This window comes from Chinchilla lanigera, unplaced genomic scaffold (genome assembly GCF_000276665.1).
Source record: "Chinchilla lanigera isolate Chin_1 unplaced genomic scaffold, ChiLan1.0 scaffold00089, whole genome shotgun sequence".
NCBI classification, from domain to species: Eukaryota; Metazoa; Chordata; class Mammalia; order Rodentia; family Chinchillidae; genus Chinchilla; species Chinchilla lanigera.
In genome coordinates, this window is record NW_004955490.1 from 9,198,494 (window position 1) to 9,226,467 (window position 27,974).

At 35.9% G+C, this 27,974-nt stretch overlaps 1 protein-coding gene across 2 annotated transcripts in view; it reads right to left on the reverse strand.

Moving 5' to 3' along the window:
• Tbc1d8b (TBC1 domain family, member 8B (with GRAM domain)) overlaps positions 1-27,974 on the reverse strand; it is an 82,565-nt gene that overhangs the window by 3,200 nt on the left and 51,391 nt on the right. Inside the window, exons 8-20 of one of the 2 annotated variants that reach the window (XM_005404711.2) lie at positions 21,844-21,993; positions 21,154-21,304; positions 19,914-20,128; positions 15,628-15,745; positions 13,930-14,215; positions 12,895-13,024; positions 12,258-12,356; positions 7,295-7,363; positions 6,896-7,136; positions 5,952-6,017; positions 4,335-4,418; positions 2,901-2,957; positions 1,212-1,309 (exon numbers count right to left, since the gene is read on the reverse strand). In XM_005404711.2, coding sequence (XP_005404768.1) covers positions 1,212-1,309; positions 2,901-2,957; positions 4,335-4,418; positions 5,952-6,017; positions 6,896-7,136; positions 7,295-7,363; positions 12,258-12,356; positions 12,895-13,024; positions 13,930-14,215; positions 15,628-15,745; positions 19,914-20,128; positions 21,154-21,304; positions 21,844-21,993 — 1,764 coding nt within the window. The remainder of the gene's footprint in view (positions 1-1,211; positions 1,310-2,900; positions 2,958-4,334; positions 4,419-5,951; positions 6,018-6,895; positions 7,137-7,294; positions 7,364-12,257; positions 12,357-12,894; positions 13,025-13,929; positions 14,216-15,627; positions 15,746-19,913; positions 20,129-21,153; positions 21,305-21,843; positions 21,994-27,974) is intronic. The other variant, XM_013504550.1, reaches the window with a different exon arrangement.

The following is a 27,974-nucleotide window of genomic DNA, read 5'->3' on the forward strand; positions in this document are numbered from 1 at the left end:
CAGGCAGGCGCTTTGCCGCTGAGCTAAATCCCCAGCCCCGACACATCTTACTCTTAATCAGGCAAAGTATTGTATTTCTCTAATGCAAATCATTAATTCATTTTAACAGAAGGATTAGAACAAGTTCCATCTGATCTCTTTAAAGGGCTAGGGTAAGCTGCTTAGCTAAGATGACAAATTTAGGGAATAGTGACTTCTGGGACTTATCTCGCAGTGCAAGGTAGCTCTAAGAGGCCCATGTGGGCATGCTTCTCTCGAAAGCCTGAGTGGGGCAAAAGTGGAGAGAAACTAGTTGGTCTCATAGTTACCCCTCAATAATCCAAAGATAGTCTGAGAAACTACTTTTCAATTTAAAAAAGCAATTTCTTTTTGTCTTTTTTGAGACAGGGTCTCGCTATGGCTTAGGCTGGCCTTGAGCTCCCTTTGTAGCCCAGGCTGCTCTCGAACTCACAATGATCCTCCTGCTTCAGCCTCCCGAGTGCTGGGACTACAGGCGTGCGCCACCACGCCCAGTTTAAAAAAGCATTTTCAACACAAGAGTTACATAAGTCGATCATCCAATCAGAAAAGTTTACCTTAACAAATAGCAAATAGAAAGGATATACTTCATAGAAATACATTGCAATAAATGCTTATTTTCTTTCTTCCTTAGTTTATAGTACTGTTCATTTATAATAATTTGAGAACAAAGACCTCATATTTACTCATTTAAAAAAATACTTAATCCACTGCCAAGTTATGTAGTCCATTGAGAAATACTAAGAAGAATTTCTTATGCTCAGTAACTACTGGGCTTGGTATCCAATAGGCATTAAAAAAATGTTTACTGGATAAAAGAGCATTTCCAATAATGCTGGAAATGTTCTACATACATTTGTATATGTATATCAGATGTCACAGGACAGGAACTATCTGAAACACTAGATGCACCTAAGTGTTTAAAGTAAAAAAATCACTAAAAATTTCTTTTCTTCTTCCATGCTTCCTTGAAACTAACAAAGATAATACACAGGTTTTAAATATTTTACAGTTAGTTATACTCATAGTCACATAAAAATGCAAGCACTTAAGACTTTTCTCTTGGGGGTGGGGATTTAGCTCAGCGGCACAGCGCCTGCCTGGCAAGTGCAAGGTTGTGAGTTCGATTCCTGGTACCGGAAGAAAAGACAAAAAAAAAAAAAAAAAAGACTTTTCTCTTAAAAATACTATACCTGATTCATCCTTGGCAAATCCTTAATATTTTCTTCTTTTTTGAGGAGCTCATCTTGCCATTGACTTAAATATGCTTGAATATCAATTTTTCCTTTGCCTGAATGAGGGGAGCAAAACAGTTTCATAGTGAACAGGTCACCGTCTTTCCCGAAATCTCAAGAATAATAATTATGATTGAAAGATGTTTCACCAAGACAGGAAATTTCATCCTTTTTAATCTAGGAAATGATCTGAATTTACCTTGTATCTCACCCACTGGCTCTCAGAATACTTTCTCTAGTTCTGTTTAAACTAAAACCTCACTTTGAGAAAGTTGGGGACTACGGCAAGCACGAGTAGACAGGGGCAAAGGAGGTTCATGGGTGAAAACAGTACGCCCTCAGCCGACAACGTACATTTCCTGTGGTCGTTCTCACACACACTAACAAACTGAAAGCAGTGTCTATATCACATTCTTAGGCAGATAACAAAGTGGTCTATGGTAGCTGTTTCTCAAAAACTCAAAACACTGTTTAATCTTTTCTTTCAAGAGTTTAGTTAAGAAGATGTTAAGGTGACTTTTAAATCATTATTTAAGAGCCCTTGAAACCTGGGTGAAAATACTGTCGAAGTGGTTATGTTTAAATAGTTCTTCAGCAATGAATTGTTTTTAACTTTATCAAATATTAGATGTGAATACCAGGCAGTCCAGTTTTTTTTTTTTTTTTTTTGTCTTTTTGAGACAGGGTCTCGCTATACAGTGCAGGCTGGCCTCGAAGTCACAGCGATCTTCCTGCCTCAGCCTCCTGAGTGCTGAGATTACAGGCGTGTGCCACCATGCCCAGCCCAGCCCAGTACTTTATACTTCTATGAATTCATCCCATCCTAAGAAAATGTTTGTAAAATTATCCTAAAATTTTTAACCAGAAAAGTATTTGTTGAAGCATAGCTTGAAATAAAAATAACGGGAAACAACCTAAACATCTATCAGTATTGGGCTAGTTATTGAATTAAGTTATGATCAAAACAAATAATACAATATTCTGTACCTATTAAAAAGCACAAGGTATATTCAAATGTATAAATGTGAAAAATTTTCCATCCTACATCACCAAATCAAAAATTAGCAAATTATAGAACAGTATTTATGAAGTACTGTTTTTTAAAAAAAGAGAGATGTCTAGATATGTTTGTGCATATACAGAAAGAGGTCTGGAGAGGATATAGTCAAAAATGTTTTCAGTCTTTAATTCTGGGGAGGATTGGTGGGTGGGAATATGAGAACTATTTACTGTCTCAATTTCTGTTAGATTTATCTATTACTTTTGTGATTAAAAAATAAATGCTTCTAAAATAATCAAAATAAATTAATCTGGGTTAGTTGCTATTATATTTTCTCTAACTTCTGACAAGTATCATGGGAAAAAAGAATAAGTTGTTAAAATAAAGCAAAGAAATTGAAAATTGTCTCAGGATCAATCAATCTATAGTCTTTTTTTTTTTTTTTTTTTTTGGTTTTTTTCCGGTACCAGGAACCGAACTCACGACCTTGAGCTTGCCAGGCAGGCGCTTTTGCCGCTGAGCTAAATCCCCAGCCCCTCAATCTATAGTCTTTAAAAGGAATAAATCCACTTTCCCCCCATTGTAGTTATCCCTATTTATATAAGCAATAATTCAATAAAAGAGATTATATTCCTAGATCATAGTACCTTTTTCAGGGCTGTTTTTTCCTGAATTTGATTCTTTCTCATTTGTAGCCTTGGAGACTAGAAGGAAAGAGGGTAATTGCATATTTTAAAATATTTAACAAATACCTTTTAAAAGTAAAAATAATATTTCAGATGACATAAAAGTACACATTATTTTGATTCAGTAAGCCAGTTTTACTCGACCTGACCCCCTGTCATTATAAGGCAATATATGAAAGAACTTTCATAGTAAAAAGAACATTGAGGAAATATCCATATTTTTAAAAAAAATTCTGGAAGGCAGTAAACTAAATATTAATTATTTATTTCTTAGCGATATTTCCTTCTTTTGACTTTCTTTAAATTAAATTATACTGCTTTTATTATCAGGAAAAATTTTTAAAAACACATATGCAGCAAGTCAGAAGAACGAGTTCTAATTCCTGAGCGTGGCGATAACTCAGTGTGAAACCCGGTACAAATCCCTTCTCTGCGGGCCTCAGTGCCCTTTTCTATAAAAGGAAGGGATTTGACTAGATGACTTGTAAGGTCTCTTTAAACTCAGCATTCAAACTCTTTAGTATGCTGTTGGGCACGCCGGTGCACGCCTGTAATCCCAGCACTTGGGAGGCTGACGCAAGAGGATCGCTATGAGTTTGAGCCCAGCCTGGACTATGTAGTAAGTTAAAGGCCCACCTAAACTACACAGCAAGACCTTACTTCAAAAATCAAAAACGAAAAAAAAATCCCCAAAAATAACAACAAAAAAACACTTTAGCATGTGGAAACCACAAATATACATTAATCAGAGTTCATCCCTCTGTTAAGACATTGCATGTTATGAAAATAAAGCAAAGGACGCACAAATAAGCTCGTATCACTTCCAAGTAATGTCTGGGAGACAGACTCATTCCCGTGTCTTACACCTTTGGTGTTTCACAATAAGTATCTACTGTTTGAATAATAGCTATGACATTTAACCACCAAACATTCTGTTGTCTTCACTGTACTTTAGCAAGGCATAAAAATGGTCTGATACAGTTTAGAAGTTTCTTTAACATATTTCGAAACAAAATATGATTTTGTTGTAATTCTCAATAAAAAATTTCATGAATCTAAGTCTCTAACCAGTATTTAGTAATTTGGTAATTAGTCAAAAATTTGTGAACTATGCTAAGTGTTATGGCAGTACAAAAGAAGCAAAAGGTATAAAGAACCCAAGATTTACTAGTGGTAGCTGGGTCAAGAACATCTAAACCAGGAAGATGTCTACACGTAGCTAAGGATCAAGACAGGTAAACTGGCTAGACCCAGTGCTGTGTACCTATAGTTCCAGATATTTTGGAAGTTGATGATATAGGAGGATAACTAAAGACTAAGAATTTGAGGCCAGCTTGGAGAACTTAGCAAGACTCTGTCTCAGAAAAAAAGTTAAACTTTTAAACAAATATTTACCATGGAGCTGACTGAAATAAAGTAATTCTTCCGTGGAAAGTTCATCTCCTTTTGAAGAGTCCTTAGATTTCACTTCAGTATAAGCTGAAAACACATAATCCAAATCACACTTACTAACAGTGAGGGAAATAGATGGGCTCCATAATGGTCAGGGAAGTTTGGGAGTAGGAATTCACAAACGAGTTTTGTAATAAAAACGCAAGTGAAGAAATATAAAAGGGACATTGCCCTACTGTATAGCAAATAACAGGTACTTGATTACCTTGAGTTCCAGTATTTCTCGTACTTGCTTTCCTAGTAGCTTCCTGAGCGCCATTACGAGTTGTAACAAGAAAATCTAGCATTTGGAAATCTGAACATACAACCTTAACCATTTAAAAAACTTGAAGAACATGAAGTGAATGCTTTGTTTTACTTCCTACCCTGTGATTTAACAAACTTATAAAGTTTTTCCTAGTTTTGATCTCTCTATAGTGTCCTCAAGGAACATTACAGTGGCAACCTAACCTGACAATGTAAACTCCTTTTATAATTAAATTATTAGGTGTTCTGTCTTTTGCTTTTAGTAGGTTATCTGTGATTTGAGTATAAAAAAATGCCTGGTACAATGGTAAGATTTTAAAGGTGATCTCAGGTATAGCTTTAGACAATTATGAGGTGCTCTTTGCTGTTATGAATTACCTCAATTATGTTATTTTTTGCAATATTCTTTCATTTTAAAGCTTGATACTATTTTCTCAAGGTAGGGATATCTGGGAATGGCAGCCTTTTTTGGTCAATGGAAGAAAACATATGTGAACTGAGATAATATAAGAGCTCTGAGGGAGGATGGTAGCAAAGAAAGAAAAATGAACCTTGGAGTCAGATAAACTTCAGCTTGAATCCCAGCTAGGCAACTTATGAGCTATGTGATCTTCAGCAAATAATCTAGTCTTTGTGACCGCTAGTTTCCTTGTTAAAAGTGAAAGGACAATATTACCCTTCGAGGTACTTTAGTAAGGCTTAAAAGAATGCAGGTAAAGTAAATGTCTTGATGAACAAGTGCTCAATGGTAGCTTTTACTTTGCTTCCTTTTCTAAATATTTAATATTCCCACTTTTTTTTTCCTGCTTTCATTTTCTTTCCTTTGCTTTACAGTGGTGGGAACTGAACCCAGGGCCTTGCACACTACTAGGCGAGGGGCTCTACCACAGAGCGACAGCACCAGCCCTCCCTGGTCCCCTTCTTCCGAATGATGGTAGTGTTTTACAAGCTTGGCCGTTTATCTAAAGTTACTCTCTAGTCTGATTGCAATAGTGAGCACAGAAATTCAACATCATATCAACATTCAAATGATATGTAATTCTTGTACACAAACTATCAGTAAAATAATTGCCCACTAATAGAAAGCTTGCAGACCTCTCCATTACACAGAAATCTCTTCTACTGATTTCACCATATCGCTATACGTAAGCAAATACAGTGACAAGACGAACGCAGTGCCACCGCCCTAAGGAAACAACGACCTTATAGCATACTGATAATTGCATTATTTGATAAAATGGAATTATACCTACAGTTATACTTGTTAAAATGAAACCAACTGCTGTATATCATTAACGAGTGATAAACACTTACCTGGAGGAATATGCAGCTTAAAAAGCAGTTTAAGCTTCTCGGTAAAACTTCCATTGTACATTATGTCTGTCCAATAAAATTCAGTTGAAAATAGTCATGTATCCAAATTCAATCAACTTCAGCAGCACAGATTAATTAAGATACAGATACTAACTGGGAACTGGGATTCAGAAACCTTCTGTTACTGAAGCTAACAGTTAAACAACCACCCACCAGCCAGATTCGCTCCCTTTCAGTGTGAAAAGCAAAATAATCTACGAAAGGAAGAAAATGCTCTCATGACTCTCTAGTTCCGTTTCCCCAGCCTCAGATTTCTTTTCGCTTCGGCATGAGGCCTTATACTTCATTTGAGAGAAGAACTGCTGTTCCAGGGCCAATCCATGATGAGAAAGCGTTACGGGGAATGCGGAAAAGCAAAGGAACAGCACTTCCAGGTACAACATCCTGACTGCTGAACGGTTGTTCTGAGTCACGGTCTTGCCAGGTAGTTCAGGCTGGCCTTCAATTCACTGTATCTCAAACTCTCAGCCTCCCGAGTGGTGGGATTGCAGGCATGAGCCACCACGCCTGGTTCATTGATTATCTGATGGTACAGTATGTTTACTGAGCACTTTTCTAGGCTACGTGGTTGGATTTTTACTGAAGAGGAAAGTGTGTCAGTAGTATCCATGTACTTAAGTGTGGAAAAGCCAGGATATTCTCTTCCTTCATGTTAACCATTAGAACATCCACATGTAACAGCTTGATTTTCTGAGAGGGTTGGGGCAGAATGCAATCAATATACTTAGATTTAGTAATAAACACAGAAAAAAACCCTTTTGTAAGTATTAAAGCTGGAGACAATGTAACCCAGGGTAATATAATCTGACTCAACTGATTATTAGTATTAAATACTTTCAGGGATACTTTTTTTTGCTTAAAAAAGTTACAGGATATCGGTTTACCAATTGCAGAAGAGAATTCTTTGAAGTTTATGAGGCAATCAGAATTTTCATCCAACAGTCTGAACGTCCACAAAGCTAGAGAGTCTTTGTTTGCTGAATGAGCCCAGGGACTCAACAGGTGATACAGCCCTCTGAACTGCTGGCAGTCAATCTGATACTGCTCCAGATATGGCAGGCTGGGGTCATGATGCTTTAATACTGGACAGCTCAAGCACCAATAACAAGATAAAAACAGTTCTTTCTATTAAAAAATAAAAAGGAAAAATTATTAAATCAGAAAAAGTCATTGAAGATTTCCTTCTTTTAAACATGTCTGGCAAAAAAATAAGTATTTAAGAGTTCTTGTGATAAAATTCTGCTAAAAGTGCATAATTTTTCATTTACAAAACATAATTGTACCTTAAAGATCACGTAAAGTTCATCTAATTCATGAAGGGTCAATTTCACATCTTGTGATACAACACGCAGCTAAAAAAAGATTAAAAGCAATTTAGCATTTGATATTTCAGCATAGAAATGAATCCACTCAAAAGTCTCCCTCTGCTAGAAGAAAATATTTTTCTTTTGATTTTCTGGAAAATAATAAAGATAAAACAGCTGGGGCTGGGGATTTAGCTCAGTGGCAAAAGCGCCTGCCTGGCAAGCGCAACGTCGTGAGTTCGGTTCCCGATACCGGAGAAAAACAAAAAAAACAAACAAAAAAAAAAAAGATAAAACAGCTACTTTATATTTCCCAAAAGGTGTACATAGGTTATAGTTCAAGTCTAGTCTGATAATGTACTTTGACAATCATCTCTTCCTACCTGGAAGTCACTACCGAAGGACATCAATGTTTATACATATAAGCAACGGTATTCTAGGTCTACTTCTATACATTCCTTTCTTGCCACATAAGCAATTTGTCAAGGCATCAAACACTTCAAAGGCATCAGATGTCTATTTGCCTCTATCTCCAAAAATAGTAAGCTTAGAAAATGTGTAATTTTATCCTGCTTCATAAAGCATAAGCACTGATGGTGAAAGCATTATACAATTTAAGAAATCTAAAACCAAGGGTAAAGGTAAAAGCTAGGATTAAGATAGAGCATTAAAAAATACAGAACACTTGGAACTCGGCATGGTGGCACACACCTGTGATCCCAGCACTTGGGAGGCTGAGGCAGGAGGATTGTTGCAAGTTCAAGACCAGCCTGGTTTACAAAGTGAGCTCAAGGCCAGCCTGAACTGCATGGCAAGACCTTGTCTCAAAAAGAAAAAAAAAATACAAAACACTCAGTTAAAGAAGATGGAGAGTTAATTGAAAAAAAAAAAAAATGGACAGATCTCAGGCAAGTGTGATGAAATCTCAAATAAACATTGATAAGAAAAGGATGACATAAGAATGGATATGGAGGTCATTAAAAGTACCCAGCATATAGAAGGTATAAATTCCATAAGCTTTATACTAATTTATCTGAAAACCTAGACAAAATAGGTAATTCCTTAGGAAAATATAACCAAAATTAATTCAGAGGAGCAAGAAAATATAAATAGATGGAACTGGAAAAATCGGCCTCCCACTCAAAGGCAGTAGCTAGAATACATGAAGAACTCAAAAAAAAAAAAAAAAGATTTCTTCCAAATAAAAGAATCAATCAAAAAATGGGCAACTGAAATGAACAGACACTACCCAGATGAAATACAAATACTCAATAAATACATGAAAAAATATTCAACATCCCTGGCCGTTAGAGGAATACAAATTAAAGTGACACTGAGATACCATCTCACTCCAGAAAGAATGCCAGTCATTATGAAATCCAATAACAAATGTTGGAGAGGCTGTGGGGGTGTGGGTGTGGGTGGGGCAGGGGTAGAAACCATTCTACATTGTTGCAAGGAATGTAAACTAATATAACCACTTGGAAACCAGTATAGAAATTCCTCAAAACGCTAAAAATAGAAATTCCATTTGATCCAGCTGTTATGGCTTGTGTTTAAATGTCCTCCGAAGCCTCATGTGGTCAGAGGTGGGGCTTTTCAGAGGTAGCTGGATCTAGAGTGTGTGATGCTGAGATTAAGTGTGTATGATTACTAAATTAGTTCACTGATTGGTGTGGCATAGTTCTGAGTGTGGATAATGGGAAGGCCCATCCTGGGTGTGAGCGCTAGAATATAAGGGATAAAAACAGGGTTGGTTGTGTGGCTTGCTGCTTCACTCGCTTGCTGTCTTCTGCCTGCCCTGCTTTGCCATGGACTGTTTCTCCTGTGATGTCCCTCTGCCCTGCCACCTGCCTTAGAGCCAGTTGGCTATGGACTGAATCCTCTACAAACTGTGAGCTCCAATAAATCTTTTCTCCTTTAACTCTGGGTGTTGGGTATTTTGTCACAGCAATGAGAAAAGTAACTAAGACACCAACTATTCCCCATCTAGATATCTTCCCAAAAGAAGTAAAGATATCATATTACAGTGATATATGCATATCCGTGTTTATAGCAGCACAACTCCCTTATTCTTTGAAGTGGCCTATATATCCACCAACAGATAAATGGATAAAGAAAATGTGGTGTTTATACCTAATGGAGTACTACTCTGCCATAAAGAAGGATAAACTTTGAGTGTTTGTAGTAAAATGAATGCAGCTTGAGACCATAATTCTAAGGAAATTAACTAGGCACACAAGCTTAAATATCACATAGTTTCTCTTATGAGAAACTGAAATTATAAATAAAGAACAAATAAAAGATAGATAACAGGAAATAGGGAGAGAGATCTTTTGCTTAAGGGAAGGAGACCAAGTGATGGATGGAAGGGGGAAGGAAAAGGAGGGGAAGAGGTTTAAAAAAAGAATTAAGACATGTTCTGTACATCCTCCCCATGAGGATCACAATCATTATGTCCTGCAAGCATGCACCAACAAAATAAAGATTCACAAAAAGAAAATGAGAGAATTAACAGAACTAGGGGGCTATAACAGGTCACAAATATGACAGATAAAAAATTAATACCACTCCTATTCAAAGCACTCTTACAAATCAATGAGAAAAAGTCTCAGAAAAATGAGCAAAAGCTAAAAAAATAGGCAATTAAGAAAAAATGGAAAAAGCCGAATAAGCTGGGTAATTAGCAAAATGCAACATAAAACGACAATTGATTTTTCTAATTTGCACAAATTAAAGATGTTTCATGTCTGGTGTTAAAGGCATGGAAAAAGGGCATTCTTTTTTTTTTTGTTTTGTCTTTTTGAGACAGGGTCTCACTATGCAGTTCAGGCTGGACTTGAGCTCACTTTCTAGCCCAGGCTGGTCTCGAACTCACAATGATTCTCCTGCCTCAGCCACCCAAGTGCTGGGATTACAGGTGTGCGCCACTACATCCAGCAAAAAGGGCATTCTTGCACATCATTGGTGAAATTATAATTTAGTGTAGATCTTTTGGAGGCTAATTTGGTAGGACCTGCAAAGTTTTAGACAGGCGTACTTTCTCACCGAAATACTCTCAGAAAGAATATATACCTGTTATAAATTCCTATCATTTTGTTTTGAGGTCGTGTATCGTTTTTGGTGTTTCGTGTTGCTTTAATATTGTCTTCACTGTTGTTTTGTCAGTTTTTAAAATTTTTAAAATAAAAAAGGAATATACACAAGGGGTGATCTAAAAATACGCTGAAGGTTTAAATTTTAAGAATTATTATAGTAAAAGACATAGCATTGCTAATTCCCCTCAAAATACTTTTTTCTTGCTTAAAATACACTTATTCCATTGATCTTGCCTCTTTCTGAAGCAGTTCGGGAAGTCCTCCTTTGTGTCTTTATGTTGTGTGACCAAAGCGATGGCGAACGCTGCTGTCAGGTATCATCTCAGGGAGAGAGGGCTGGTGAAACACTATGCTGCGTCCTCATCCATCTTACTCACTGGATCTGGCACTACACTCTGTGACTTCTGGCCCTTCTCAGAGTCAAAATGGCCACACAAGGTAAATGTTCTCAATTGACAGAGGACATCGAGGCAGCTAAGACAGCATAAGCAAAGCCATGAAAAAGTGCTGTCAGAACTGCATCAGAAAGTGGCAAGAGGGGCTGGGGATTTAGCTCAGTGGCAAAGCGCCTGCCTGGCAAGCGCAAGGTCATGACGTGAGTTCGGTTCCTGGTACCGGAGAAAAACCAAAAAAAAAAAAAAAGAAAGTGGCAAGAATAATGAGAAAGTGTGTTGATGTCAATGTGTCTTTTGCTGTAATAAATTTAAAAATATTTAAACACCATATTTTTGATGACATCTTGCATTTATATAAAGATGCTTATATAAAATATTATTTGTAAGAGCAAATAAATGGATGGAGATATATTAAACGTACATCAACAGGGAATCATAAAATAAATTACAGCATAACTGTGCAATGGTGTACCATTTAGTTCACTGAGCAGAGAGTCAGATTTATATGTACTGATATGTAAGGACCAGGATCATTTTTGAGTGAAAAAAGTTGTAGAACAAAGTGACTGTCATAATCTCGTTTAAAAAACATATACCCCTCCCCACCAACATGTACATTTATGTGTGCAGATACAGGAAAAGAAGGGATGAAATGATACATATCAAATCACTTTAAGATGGTTACTGTTAGGAATGGAGAACCTTTACTTTCTACAATTGTGTAATGCTTGAATTATTTAAAACAAGCTCGTAACTTCAGTAAATATTTAATGATATTAATACGTAAAAAATAAAAGGGGCTCTATGCTAATTATGTCATAATATCACTGAATTTAACTGAAATCTAAACCAAGAACCTTCAGAAATGTTAATCTTCCTAGATTTGCATCTCTGAGGAACTTATCTGTAAGTAGGTTTACAAAATAACATAAGTTCAACATAAACATCGAGGTAAAATTCTCCCTTTTCTGACCTGTAATCTATTCTCCCTGCTGACCACAGGAAACCAGTATTAGCAGCCTCTTATGGAGTTACACAAATACTAAAAGGGTGAGTACTGTTTTATACCGTTTTATACCCTATTCACTTTACTCTTTGTTTTCAAAGAAAATAACATTAGTACCACTGACTACTATACAAATCATCTGTTCTTACTGATAGCGTATCACAAACATGTTAAGCTTAGATGTCTACATAATATTTAGCACTGCACTACAGTGGTGCTGAAGGCCAAACAATAGAAAATATGTTGAAGAAAGCCACATAATTCAGCTGGAGGAAAATGACTTGTTTTTTCTTGAAAAAAATTATAATGAACTAAACCTTGGCAAGAATCTAGCTCAAAATTTTAGTCCTTTTCATTTCATTTACATGTAAAAATAATTATTAAAGGAAATTAGAGGGAAACAAACTGACTCCAGTTGTTTTCTCCCACTGCATGCCACTCACCACGTTCTGCTTTGTTGTTTCCTCCAGGGTCTGTATCACATACAACCTGTTTCGACAGCGCATGCTGTGTATATCTTCATAGCGAATAGTACCATATTTCTGCAAGACATGTTTTCAGTGGGAATTCATTCATCATAAGTATCCACTTTCCCATTTAGAATTGAATTAAACTTCACCAGACTCAGCTGTCTGGGGGCTCGGATCTATTTCTAGCTACTTTCCTGACTTGTTCAGAGATTTTGCAAATTTTCACCTCCCACATTTCAGTTTCTACACATATTTACTGCAGAGAATTCCATCTACTATGTGTACGAACCAAGAATAAGAACACGGATAAGATTCATCTCTAAGAACAGAATAATTTTCACCTTTTTTATAGTAATACATATTTAAGAGTGTTCATCATTCAGGAAAACAAGCAAATGTAGTTTCATTTAATGAAAAGCAAATTGAGGCACGGGGGGGTCACATTACCTAGGACAAGTTCACAGAACTCCTTTTTAAAGTGAGGTCAGATTTTAAATTCTATCTTTGCTTGCATTATCATATTACTTTTAATAAAACACTATAGATAACTACAGTACCAATCTTTTTAAATGTGCTATGTAATTACATTTAGGGTATAAAAAGAACTTACCTCATTGGACTCTCTAATCAAATCTGTAATGTCCACTCTACTATGACTGCGTTTTACATCACTCTCATTTGAACCCTGCTGCACACTTGAAGGTAATGGGCTGTCCTTATTAGTGACATTGTCAAAGAACCTATCCAAAAGTGACAGGAATACAAGAATTAGCAGAACTAAAGTTGTTAAAGCAGAGGAAATAACAGCTAACATGTCCCTAGTTAGGAGGTTAATTTCAACTGAGAGGACAAGGGAAGAACATATGATGAAGTAGAATTTGAAGATGGTTGTGGATTAGGTGTGCACTGTGCGGGGGATGGAGACAAACGCATTTTGGGATTGGGGAGGAGAGCACGAAGAAAGCGAACAGGCTCACTGTGTACTTAGCAAACGCCACACAGCCTAGTAAGAACGGAATACAGGGCATGTAGGGGTCCGTAGGGGGAAATAAGTGAGAAAGGCACATTGAAGCCTTCTCACAAAGCTGTGTACAGAATGGGATTAGATGCAGCATTATCACAGTTGTCAATTCAAATATTCATTCATTTAACATATACAAATGTGTGCACGTATACACACACAAACAACTATGCTTGTGCTCCAATACAAAATAGCACTTCATACAAAATCCACTGGGAAAATTAAGTTCAACCTACTTTACCGAAACTACATGGAAACTAGGATAATTTTCCCCGCTGGATAATGAAAACTATCAACTGGCCCTTTCCCTCTCAAATTACTTTCACATTATAGTTGGGACTGTGAAAGTCCCAGTATACAGAATCAGTAACAACAGCATAAATGTGTAAATAACCTAATTATTCACCTCAAAGCAATTTACTTTTTTTTTTTTAATACCCCTGTTGAAGACAAAGGACTGGACCTTAGGCCTGGATTTTTCATTCAACTAGGGCAAATTATGTGACTTCGAGCAAATTATTTGACATTGCTAGGGCTCAGCTTCCTCAAAAGTAAAATAAGGGAATATAACAATATAATCTCTCAGATCCCCTCCAAATGTAAACGATCCAGTTCTTACAATACCTGTTTAAAGCTGTCACAGCTTCAGCATCATCTTTACATGCCAGTAGCTTATCTAAATTATAGTCAAGTATTGCCAGTCCGAGCTGTAAGATAGCCTTTATTCCGTCATAGAAGAAACAGTCTACCACGTTCACTGCGCTTTCGATAGGTAGCACACTAATAAAAAGTGTGAGGAACCATGAGAGAGAAACTGAGGAAAAGAATGTCATATCTGTCATGTGTTCTGTCAGCTGAGGAAGGTGATCCCTGATAAGTTCTTCAAAGACTGCCTGATCCACCAAGGCACCTAGAGAATATCAAAAGAAGTTTAAAAATAGACCTCTTTCCGAAAGATTTGTTTCTGATACCGCCTCACTTCTATTAGCTTGCTGATATAGCTCATCTCTGCCCTTAAATTATGAACTCCTTCAAGTGCCTTTACTATCTTTTCTGTATCTCTGTACCTACTAGGAGAACATGCATTCAAAACATTTGGGAAATGCAATTCAAATTCATCTAAAGAGTTATTTATTGAGACCTTAATACAGGCAGAGAGCTGTACTAGGGACTACAATTAATGGCCTCACCTTCAAAGAGTTTAATATCTAGTAGAACTAGAGAGAAATACACAAATAACTGTAACAAAAGGCAATACAATCAACGTCTTAAGTAGAATACTGAAAGCTTATGAAAGTACAAAGGAGAGATGACCTGTAAATTTTAAAATAGGGGATCACAGTTCTATATACATTTGATGACTGAAGAAAATATATAATAAACAAAGTAAGAACTTGGTTCTTTTGAATCTTATAAATATCTGAATAATTCATATAAATCACACTCCCCCTCTGATCAAGAAACTATTAAAATGCTTCAGTAGCTCTGGATGTTTCAGACCACCATTACTATAGAAACAGTGATTATAAACTTAAAAATTTCCATTTAACTAAGAAACAAACCAGGTACTTTAATTCAAATAACAACATAAAACAATCTTCCAATTATACATTTAATAAAGAAAGCTCTTTTTTTTTGTTCTTTTTGAGACAGGGTTTTACTATGCAGTTCACGCTGGCCTTGAGCTCACTTTGTAGCCCAGGCTGGTCTTGAATTTCCAATGGTCCTCCTGCTTCAGCCTCCTGAGTACTGGGCTTACAGGCGTGCACCACCATGCTTGGTTTCTTTTCTTAAATGTACCAGTGAATGGGACATTCTGATACTGCTTAAATTTTATATATTTCTCAAACTAATTCATCTATTCTAGTTGATTGTTAAATGAATAAACAAAAGTCACTGAAATTGTTTAGACAAATATGTGCTATGGTTCGAATGGGTCTTCCAAATATTATGTATTAGAAACTCAATCCCCACATTCATCTATTAATGGTATTTGGACAATGAGCTTGTGGCGGTGGGTGATTGGGTCATGAGGGTTCTGTCTGAATGGGAGTAGCTTTGTCATAAGAGCAAGCTGCCTCTGGCATGCCTGCTGTGCCTCGCCATGTGATGCCTTCCACCACGTTACGACACAGTAAGAGCCCTCACTAGACGCTGAGCAGATGCTAACTCCATGCTCTTGGTCTTCTCAGCCTTAAACCATGAGCTCAGTAAACGTCTATTCTTTATAAATTACCCAGTATGTGGCATTTAGTTATTGTGTCAGAAAACAGATTAAGATAATGCACGTGAACAAATGTGTATGTGTAGTTTTTTTTTTACCAATGATTCGACGATTAAAATAATCAGGCAACATTCGTTCACATACAGCAACCAGAAGCCAAAAAGCTTCTTCTTCTTTTGCATACAGAAGCAACACTGAAGTCAAAATGTTCATTGCCTAAAATTCATAGAAAAGATATGAGAAAGCAATTATTCAGGTCATAATTGTATTTCTTCCTCAAACAATAGGTTTCAATAGCAATAAGAACAAGACTAATGCAAACATAAGAACTTTCAGCCAACTCGAAGCAAAACTAGGTGAAGTCAGGCTAGCATTTACTAATCATTTGTCTTATACAGTAACATTAATTCAAGGAAAATGAAGCAGTAATATCACGGATGTGGGACACAATAAGTAAAACCTAATTTAGGCTAACTGAATGGCTAAAATTATCACAGATCTAAAAAACTCATATAATTTTTAAGAACATTAAAATTGGAGAAAACAAACCTCATCTCTACAACTATCTACAGAGAATATCCACTGGGTATCAATCCTCTTCCAGTATGCCCAGGTATAAACACTTCCTTTCCCGCGTCAAACAGGATTTTCTTCTTAGTCATGCTAATTTTGAGCATGGTAGAAACCTTGTATCTACTTCATTCAATTTGCCTGCATATCCTGCAGTTTCTACTTGTAAAAGGTCTTTTAAATGTTTTCTCCTCTCCATTTCCATAACCACTCTTTCTGCTTTTTCTAATCTATGTTGCATAAATGTCAGATAACATCTTTTGCACTCTCATATTTCTTATTATAAAGATAATAAACCCTCATGTGTATAATTTGGAAAGAAGAAAATGAAACCTCCCCTATCACACCTACTCAGAAATACCACCATTAACAAGTTGATGTATTTTTCTGCAGTTTTTCCTGAGTTTTCTCTGCTAAAATTTATACCAAACCTTTACTTTTTCATTTCGTATTGCATTATACACTTTCTATGACATTGAACATACAACGCTGTAAAATAATCTAAAACTAGAATATATAGCACTATAAAATTATTTAACCATTTTACTGTTGTTGGACATTTAGGTTAATTCCAATTTTTCAATTATATATAATGCTGCAGTAGACAACTCTGCATATAAATCTTCATCCAAGGTATATGAGAATATCTAGAAATTAAATTATTGGTCAAAGGGTACTACTTATTAAAGCCATAATGCAAATTACATTCCAGAAAGGCTGTACCAATTTATATTTCTAGTAAAGTGTTTAAATGTCTACTGCACCTTTGCCAGTACTGGTAAGTGTAACAATTGTAATCATCTTTGTTATGTTAATCTGATACTGAAGATGGTATCTCGTTCTAATTTTAATTTCTTTGAGTTGAACTTCCTTTTTCAGTTCTATTATCTGCATTTTCTTTTGTGTGACTACTCCTTTCATTTCTATTCTCATTTTTATGTTTAAATATAGCTCTAATAGGTTTGTATATTAAGTATGTCAATTCCTTGGCACTGTCTGCCACAGTTTGAGCTCAAGCTGTTTTTATCTCATCACTTTCCTGTGGGAGAAGCTATAATAGAGTGGGTAGAGTGAAAATGGCATTGTAAAGACCTCCAAAGACCTTCATAAAAGCAATAAGAACACAGACAAAAATCATCAAATAAATTTTCTAGGATTCTAGAAATTAACCAAGAGCTTATAGCACTGCAGCAGCATTTATTTAAGAAAATGGCAAGCCAGACATGGTGGTGCATTCCTGTAATCCCAGCACTCAGGAGGCTGAGGCGGGAGGATTGCTTCGAATTTGAAGCCACTCTGGGTTACATAGTGAGTCTAAGGCCAGCCTAAACTACATAGCAAGACCTGTCTCAAAAACAAATTGCTAAGCTCTGTGGCATTTCAAACCGTCCTATTCCTATTTCCTCTCTCCAGCTTTCCGGTAACTTAAAAAACAACATCCAGGGGTGGAAGTGTAGCTCAGTGGTAGACTACTACCATGTGTGAGGACCTGGGTTCCATCCCCAGCACCAAAGAAAACACACAAATAACAACAACACCACACCTAGCTGCCGCCAGAGGGAAGAAGATGGGGTTAGAGCTCCTTCGAAATCCAACACCTAGGGAACTGTCATAATTTGTGTGGCAGCTCCGACGAAGACTCCAACCACCAGCCTACATTTGACCTGATGCAGAGATTATCTAGCACAAAAAGTCTTTTCCTCAGGAGTGTTTGTTAAAAACAATCAGACAGCTATTGAACACTGCTGAGGAAGGGGATAACAGCTGGCAAATAATAAGCTAGCAAAGGGTCAAAAGAAAATCTGGGGGGATTTTGAAAAACTCTCACATATTCCTGAGATTCTAGAAATTCATGTACATGAATATGAATTTATACATATTTACAGTTGTGTGAATACTTGGGAAAGAACAGAAAAGGCCTCAGCTTTTAGTTCCGACTAACCTTTAGGCTCTGTTCAAGCAGAAAGTGATGCAGAATACAAAAACAAAAAGAAAAGAAAAAACAAATGAAAAGTTGTTTCATCGAAAAGACAAAATAAGATAAAAAGCATTGAAAGATCTTTAGATGGCATAACCAAAAATATTTTCAAAAAAACAAAAGAAGGGGGTGGGATTAAGTGATTACAACCAGCAAAGAGAGAATACCACTAGCAACCTTACAGACATGTAAAGAACTATAACAGAATATGACAAACAATTGCATACTAATGAATTACATAGTTAGGAAAATGAACAAGTTTCCAAGAACACAAGTTACTGAGACCAGCTCAAGAAGAAAGATAAGAGCTACAATAAGTAAAGAGATTGAACTAGTAATGAAAACACTTCCCACAAAGAAACCTCTAAAACTAGCCTGGGAAACACACTGAGGACCCCCCGCCCCCGTCTCAAAACAAACGAACAAAACCTCTGTACTTTTACTTAACATTATACTGAAGGTTCTAGCCAGGTTGATTAGGAAAGAAAAAAGGTGGCAATCCACAAAACATGTACTAGTATTAACCAATAAGCTCAGTAAAGTTATAGTATACAGGATCAACACATACAAAGATTATTTGTATTTCTATATACTGGCAACAAATAATTCAAGACATGGTTTGATTTCCAGCACAGCAGGAAAAAAATCTCTATTGATAAGTTTCAATTGATAGATAGTATTGATATATGATCATTAATCATACCCAACTATTAGAAATGAATGTATGGCAGAGGGTGCTACCTTTTCTGCCACGATCCAATCTCCTCTTCCACAGTAGCCAGGCACAACTCTGCTCAGCTCACACTACATTTTGTGAAGAGGTGTGCGCATGATGAAGACCTTCCAATAGAATGGGAGTGAAGTGATGCATGCCCCTTCCAGGTCTAGCCTGTAAAATCTCCAACAACTTTTTATTCACTCTCTCTACCCTGTCCTGTGTATAGTATTGACAATGCAAAAGGACCTTGGAAGCCTTGTTCTGAAGATGACAGAGTCTACTGCCAGCCCATAGCCTAAATCCCTTAAGTCTCACAGAGAACTCTCTACTCACCAAAATAATCACTTTCTTCTGTTGTGTGTCAGTTATCATCCCTGTGCTGTGTTAGCAGTCCAGCCCACCTAATCCATACAGGGCACGCCTAGAGGACTTTTTCACTAGTGATTCCTCCGCTGCCAACAAAATAAAATCTAATCTCCCAATCTACTTCAATCTACCTTTATTGTTTTCTCCAACTACTTTGCTTCATTTACCTCGCACTTTTCTGTACAGAACAGAGGGTTATATACACGCCTCATGTACTTCTATCTATGTTGGATTGTACTGACTCTTGCTCATAGAATTTTGTTTTACTTTATCTCTGTATGTTCAAAATATCACAACTTTTCATGACCTGCAAATGCTACTAGCTCTTCCATGTAGCCTTCTATGATTCTTGCAGATGAAAATAATCTTTTTATTAAAAATGCAAGGAAGATTTTATTTTCATATAGTAATTTTCCTTACTTGTTTTTCAGTTTCCCAATAAATGTCTTTAATACCTACTAATATTATGTATTTTAATGGCAAGATCCCTATCTGATACATTTTATATAGCCTTAAATATGTGGCACAGGATCTTTTCCCGAGCAGGAATTCAACGTATATTTGTGAAATGAAAAGGAAAAATTATTGAAATTTCAATTCTGTATATGCCTACTACAACACTACTTACATTAATAGTAACTACTATCAATCTAACCCCAGCACCTGTCCTTATAATTTCAAAATTAGCAGAGCTAGATTTGATACACTTTTATTATCTGAAACATGCACACAGGCTCATAGTGAAGACATACCTGGCAGTATCCAATTTTTGGGTTCCTATACGCATAAGCAGTGAGTACCCGCCTTAGAGCAGATATGCCAGTGTCACTCTGAAATGCTGGGTGCTCAGGGAGGGAGCGACGCAAATCACGTTCAATTTCTTCAGTAGCCAAGTTGCAGGTCCCTAAGGACTTCTCAACTGCTTCAGCATAATAGCCAGGATTAGTAGCCATGTCATTAACAGCACCTGTGAAGATGATTGCATTCACATACAAAAAGAGAAACATAATAAAACTACGATTTGCACATAGTAGTATATTTTCATGTATAAGAATGATTGGGTTTCACTACCTTGGAATTTAGCTTTACATTCGAGTGATAACTGAGTGCAAAAAGAGAAGAAATTAAGGAAAAGAAACAGCTTTACACTAGCATCTATATCATGTCAAGCTAATACTATTATGCAATAGAACAACATTTTGAGATTCTTCCCTTTAGCTTTCCTTTGACACTAGAGAGATTGTCACCAATTAGATCAAACTTGCCTAATAAAGTAATCTACCCAGGCATCAGATATATGGATATATAAGTAAATACACATAACTACATACCTTGCTCTCTTTGACTAGTCTAACCCATGGTGAGCAAGACTTTTTCTGAGACATTTTTGTAATTTTTTTTTTTTTTTTGGTACCGGGAATTGAACTCAGGATCTTGCACTTGTCAGGCAAGCACTGTGCTGCTGAGCTATATCCCTGGCCCTGTAATTCTTTAACTTTAGCTTAGTATATAATTCTTACAAGGGGCATAGTTAATGTCTGTTAAATGAGTAAAGTGCATAAATGTAATATAGACCTTCCCTGTTTAGTGACCAAGTTATATTCCTAGGTCATTAAGTGAATTGGTCACTAAATGAAGACTTGTATATAGTACATACATTACAGTATTCAGAACGAATAAACGGTCAAAGGAAACTTCCACTTGACTTTGCTTTTATTTGCATATCTCTTACATGCAGTACTGTAATGCATAACAGAACACAAAAGTACAGTTTTGTACCATACAGTACAATCAGCAAAAATTATAGTATTGTATAAACAAGGTGCACGATACAAAAAAAGACACTGAGGTTCTATAAACAAGATGTACAAAACTGTATAAAAAAAAGAGGTTGTAAGGCCAAGTGGTGCGTGGTAAGTCTGAAGAACAGCACGCCTTGGTCTGAACGCCAGTCGTTAAAGTGGTAGATCATTAAACGAGGGCTAGCTGTACCTGAGAAAAGCATCCAAAGCTCCCCTCTTAAGGTCTCTGGAATCCCTCTTACAACCAGATCTCGAGTCTTTTTGGTCCGAAACATGCTAACACCACGCCCACATTCTGAAAATAAGATGTTCCATGACTGTTCTTTCATCTTTTCTTTCAACTGTAACAGAAAAATCAAATGAACTAAACAGAGTGAGAAACTGACACCTTTAAAACAGTTTGCCCTCCCTGTTTACCATGAAACATCTGTGGAAATCAAGACCCTAGAAAATAAAAATCATTTTTAACAAAGGAGTCAGTACTGCACCTTTGTCTTCCCAAAAATCTTTTAAAATTATGCAAGTCTAACAGCTTTAATTTACTATCTTAATTCTTAAACTCGTAAAAATGGTGAAAGTATTATACTCAGTAGGCAAAGCTTTTCATTTCATTTTTCTCAAATCAGCTCCATTTCTGCATGTTATTAGAAATCTATACAAATTAAACCCCAAGTCAAACATTCATCTTTTATCTTCATTCTTGATGACCGTCCTTGTGTGTTGTGGAAACAAGCAAGGCACACAGTAGTATAATACTTTCTGAAAGACTTTTTCAAACTTTAAAGGAAGAATTTTTAGTTTTGGTACCTGCTACTCTGCACTAAGATTCTTTTTTAAACAACTGTTCCAGCCTATTGATATAAATACTTTCTTTTCCTACCATTTTAGAATTCAGGGTCTCCAAATTCTGAGGGTGAAATACTGTCATTAAGGCCTCTGTGTTCACAGTTTTACTGCATTCTTTTTGACAAGTCAAAGACTGAACGTCAAAATTTTCAGATTGACCTGTAGAGTCAGAAGTTATAGTAACCTGAAAAGAAAGTCAGAATGTAATTGTCCCAAATGCATGCTTCAAAGTTTCTATAAGGAAAATGCTAATATTTTATCTGTCATTTATAAATGATAATCTGTATACATATTAAATATTAAGGCAAAGTCTGAGAAAGACATTATTTTCCTATCAAACTGACCTCTAGAACAGCAAACCCAGAACTTCAGTGAGCCAAATCCCCAATAAAAGCAACAAAATACTGGAAAACCATTTAAATCATTTCAGAACACCAGAAATTAACCAAAGGCACAGAATGGACTGAAAAGCATCTATTCAAGAGAAACTAATGAGGGTAAAGGTAGAGTATTTCCTCGCATGTGTGAGTCCTTGGGTTTGATCCCTAGCGCAGTATTTAAAAAAGAGAAAAACTAATGAACCTCAGTAAGAACATCATTCTTTCAGGTTTTAACTTGAGGTTATTCCCATCCTTCCTCCCTGCCAAATCAAAAGTGTGGCAGCCATGAAAGGTAGCAGTATGGCAGCCAGCAGATCTTACGGAGCTTCACTCAAACCTCATCCAACAGAACACAGACAACATCTTGAGCAAACTAGCAGCTCCCTGGAAAATATCCACTCCCAAGGTATTATAATTTGATTACATATACAGTGCAGCTTAATGAAAAAGCTGTTCCTAGGGCATTATAAAAAAACAATAGCAATCTGCTTGTAACATAACAGCTGCCTAAGGTTGTGATTTTAATTGGGGCAAATGAAAGCCTGGATAAAAGTTGAAAAGAAAGACACAGAGAACCAGCTGACTACATGGAACTTTAAAAGGTTCCAAGATACTCGTGGGTATCTAGAAGTATACAGATATGTACAGACTTGTGAACAGTCCAGAAAAGAAACAGGACAGGAGAAGACACCTGTTATTCAATTCTGGCTGAATTTAAGAGCAGGAAATGAAAGCTAAGGCTCACCTGTAAAGTGCCTGAAATTTGAGTTATCTCAAAGATCTCCTTTTAAAAAAGGGAGGAGACTTACAGGCTTAAGAGACTTAAGAAAATCTGACCCATAATTGAATGATCACTAAATCGTACTGACTGAGAAGGTGATTCCAGGAAGGTAGGCTTCAAACAAAACAAAACAAAACAAAACAAAACAAAACAAAACAAAACAAAACACCAAGAAAGAAAAAGCAACCAATAAAAAATTTCCCTGAAGGGAAGTAGTTGCACTTCATAAATAACAAATAAGGCACCTGTTATAAATATATTCAAATATACAAAGAAACTATATTAAATGGTGAAAATAAATAACACTGACAACACCAAGTTTCTTTCCTTGAGGATGTGAGTAAAAACTCATACTCATTTCTGGTAGGAATGCAAAATTGTACAGCCACTTTGGAAGATGGTCTGGCAGTTTCTTATAAAGTTAAACATGGTCTTACCATATGATTCGGTAATTTTGCTCTTAGCTATGTACCCAAATGAGCTAAAAGCTTAGAAACACACAAAAACTTGCACACAACTGTTTATAGCATCTTTACCATTAACTGCCCCAATTGGAAGCAACTAAGGTGTTCTTTACTGGGTGGATGGATAAATACTGAGGTATATCCATAAATAATAGAATATCTTCAGCAATAAAAACAAATGAGCTGGACGTGGTGGCACACACCTATAATCCCAGAACTTGGGAGGCTGAGGCAGGAGTATCACTGTGAGTTCAAGGCCAGCCTGGGCTTCATAGTGAGTGCAAGGCCAGTCTGAACTACATAAGGAGAACCTGTCTCAAAAAGCCAAAAAATAAAAAAATGAGAAGCTGGGTGAAGTGGTGCACACTCATAATCCTACCTAATAGGGAGGCTGAAGCAGGCTATCCTAGACAATTCAGTGAGAACCTACTCAAATTAAAAATGTGGGGATGTTGCTCTGCTAGAGTGCTTGCCCAGTATATGACCTGGTTTCAACCCCCAGCACCAAACACACACACACGCACACACACACACACGAAAAAAACAAAGAAAAAAATGAACTATCAAGCCACACAGAGAAAAGATATGGAGGAACCTTAAATGCATATTGCTAAGTGAAAGAAGTCTGAAAGGCTAAATATGACTAAAATTATACAATTTTTCAGAAAAAAATTATAGAGATAGTGAGATCAGCTGCTTCCAGGGATTTTAGGGGAAGGATTAACAGGTAGAGCACAGGAGATTTAGGGCAGGGATATTACTCTATATGATACTATTCTGTATGAGACACATGACAGTATAAATTTGGAAAAGCCTATAAAATCATACTGTGAAAGAATGAACCCTAAGGTAAATTATGGGCTTTAATGAATAGTAATGTACTGATATTGGTTCTTCAATTGTTAAATGCAAGATGCTAATAATAGGAGAATCTGTAGACAGGGTAGAGGATACATAAAAGTATATAGGATACATAAAAGTATATAGGATACATAAAAGTATAGAGGATACATAAAAGTATATAGAGGATACATAAAAGTATCTGTATTTTCTGCTCAAGTATTTTATAAACCGCAAACTGCTCTAAGAAATAAAATCTCAGCTGGGTATGATGGTGCATGCCTGTAACCCTAGACTAGCAAGTTTGAGAGCAGCCTAGGCAACAGCAACATAGTGACTTAGTGAGACACTGTCTCAAAATTTAAGGAAGGAAAGAAAGAGAAAGAGAGAGAGAGAGAAAGAGAGAGAAGGAAAGGAAAAAAAGAAATTAAGAAAGAAAGACAGGCAGGTATGGGGGGCTGGGTCATAGCTCAGCATAAAGGCTCTGAGTTCAATCCCCAGTGCCACACCAAAAATAAAAAATAAAATTTGTTTATTAAAAAATAAAGTATGATAACTATTCTATCAAATAGAAAAAATCAGTAACAAAAAATTTGAAAAAATATTAAGTACAAATTCTGGAGTTGAAAAGTATAACTGAAATGAAGAATTCATTTGTTCATGCTGATAAAAGGAAGAGTGAACATTCTTGAAGATTAGTTGGTAGAGATTATCCAGAGGTATACTTTTTGTGAAAATAATGAAGAAAAATAAATAGAACCTTAGAGCTTTGTGGGAAACCACTGAACATAATGACATTTGCATAATGGAAGCCCCAGAAGGAAAGAAGACAGAGAAGAAAGAATATTTTAAAAAAATGATGGTGGAAAGCTCCCCAAATTTCATGAAATATTAATAAAGAAATCCAACCAAGAAACTCAATAAATTATAAGTAGAATAAATTTAAAGAGATCAACAATTAGACACATCATAATCAAACTGACATAACTCAAAGACAGAGTACTTTGAAATCAATAAGCGAAAAGTAACTTAGTAAAAAAGATCGTCAATAAGATCAACAATGAACTCCATCAGAAACCTTGGATGGCAAAAGACTGTAAGTTCATATAGTCAAAATGTTGAAAGAGATCAATTCATTATTTCATATCCAGCAAAATTACACTTCAAAAATATAAGGTAAAACCATATGACATATGTTCAAAAGCATTAGTTATTAAAGAAATACAAACTGAAACCACAAAGAGATATCAAATCATACATACATTAAAATAGCTAAAAGAAAAAGATACACAATAAAAAATGTTAAGGTTATGAAAAAAGTAGGAACCCTGTACATCACTGGTAGATATGTAGCCTAGATTCTTAGAATGTTTCTTAGAATCATGCAGCCTAGTTTCTTAGACTATTAAACATAATTTACCATGATTCAATAATTCCACCCTTAGATATATACCCAAGAAAAATGAAAACATTTCCACACAAACATTTGTACATATATGTCTCAGCAGCATTATTCAAATTATGGGAAATCAAAAACTAATGTTCAACAACTGCTAAATGTATAAACAAAATATAGCCCTACAGTACAAAAGAATATTACTCAGTAATATAAAGGAATGAACAATGATGCATTTTATGACCTCAAAACTATGATGCATTCTGAACCACAAAAGCATTCTGATTAATGAACATGTCACAAAAGATGACATACTATGCAATTCCATTCATATAAAATATCCATATACATCAATCTATATAGAAAAGGAAGATTAGCTACCTTTTAGGACTAAGGGATGGGAGGACACAGAGATTAACATTAAATATGTACGAGGAAAAAAAAATATGTACGAGGCACGTTTTGAGGGGATGTAGAATGTTCTAAAACTGATTTATCATGGTTGCATAATTAGATACATGCAGTAGATGTATAAAAGATGAATAAGACCTACTAGTTTAGTAGAGAGACATAATATAAATGACTATAGTGCACTGCTATAAGTGCTATAATATATATATATATATACATATATATATATAAATTACAGTGGTATCAGAGAGGAAATAATCAACTCTTACTAGACAGAGATGGTTGGATGTTGTCAGGATGTTGCTTGAGATGGATCTTTAAGGATGAGCAAGCATTTCTCAGGTAGACAATGGAGAAAGACCATTCTAATAGAGGGAAGAAAATGTACAAATAGGTATGCACACAATGACAATATCTGAGGATCTAAAAATAGCTCAGAATGACCAATGCATATAGTACAGTATATGTAGAGAAGTGGAGAGAGAGAAGGCAGGAAAAAGAAACAGACATTACTTCATGAAAGAGAATAATTTCATTATGTGATTTGGTGAGAGATCACTGAAAAAATTTTAACTAGGAAAGTAAAATGATCATATTTACATCTTAGAAATACCACTCTAGAGGTAACAGAAGATGGATTAGAGAGAAGTAGAATTGGAGAGAGACATTTTAGACACTCACAATGAGCTTCTAAAATAAAAATAAAGGTTGATTATTCCAAATCAAAAAGCTCCAAAATCTGAAATGTTTTGAGGCCACAAGTGTAATTCAGTAGGGCAGATCATAGTCAAAATGCAGCTGCACTAAAGTGTTTCTATAAATCAATAAATGTAATGATGCAGAAAAAGCATTTGACCCAGTCCAAAACCCATTCATGATAAAAACCCTAAAGAAAATTGAAATAGAAAGTCTTTACCTCAATCTGATAAAAGCCAACTATTACAAACCAACAGCAAATGTCATACAAAATGGACAAAAATGGAAAGCTTTTACCCTAAAATCACAAACAAGACAAGGATGCCCACTGCCACCACTACTGTTCAATATAGCTATGGAAACATTACCCAGAGAAATTAGGCAAGAGAAAGAAGGAAGTGAAATACCTTTACAGTAAGCACTACAGTTTTCTGAAAAAAGGAGGTCAAAGAGGATATCAGAAAATAGAAAGATATCCCCCGTTCTTGGATAGGCAGAACAAATATAGTGAAAATACTTCCAAAATTGTTATACAGATTTAATGCCACCCTGATCAAAATACCAATAGCACGCGTCACAGAACTAGAGAAAACAATGCTAAAATTTATAGGGAATCAGAAGAGACCTAGAATAGCAAAGGTAATTCTAGGCAACAAAGCCAAGACAGGGGTCACCACAGTCCCCAACTTGAAGCTATACTACAAAGCTAGCATGATAAAAACAGCATGGTGTGTACTGGCAAAAAACAGACCAGAGAATCAGTGGAACAGAATAGAAGATACAGAAACAATTCCAAGCATGCTCAGCTACCTTACCTTTGACAAAGGGGCCAAACACCTTCACTGGACGAGAAAGCCTTTTTAATAAATAGTGCTAGGAGAATGGGCTTTCCACATGCCAAAGTGTAAAAGCTAGAACCATTATTTCTCACCATGCACTAAACTAAAATCTAAATGAATCAAAGATCTAAATATTAAAACAGGAACACTTAATCTGCTGGAAGATAGAATAGGTAAAATTCTTGAAGACATAGATGTAGGCAAAACTTTATGAACAAAACTTTGATCACACAGGACATATTATAAAGAATAAACAACTGGGATCCCATCCTATTATAAAGCCTTTGCATAATAAAAGAAACCACCAACAGAGTGAATAAATAACCCATACAATGGGAAAAATTTTTTACCAGCTATT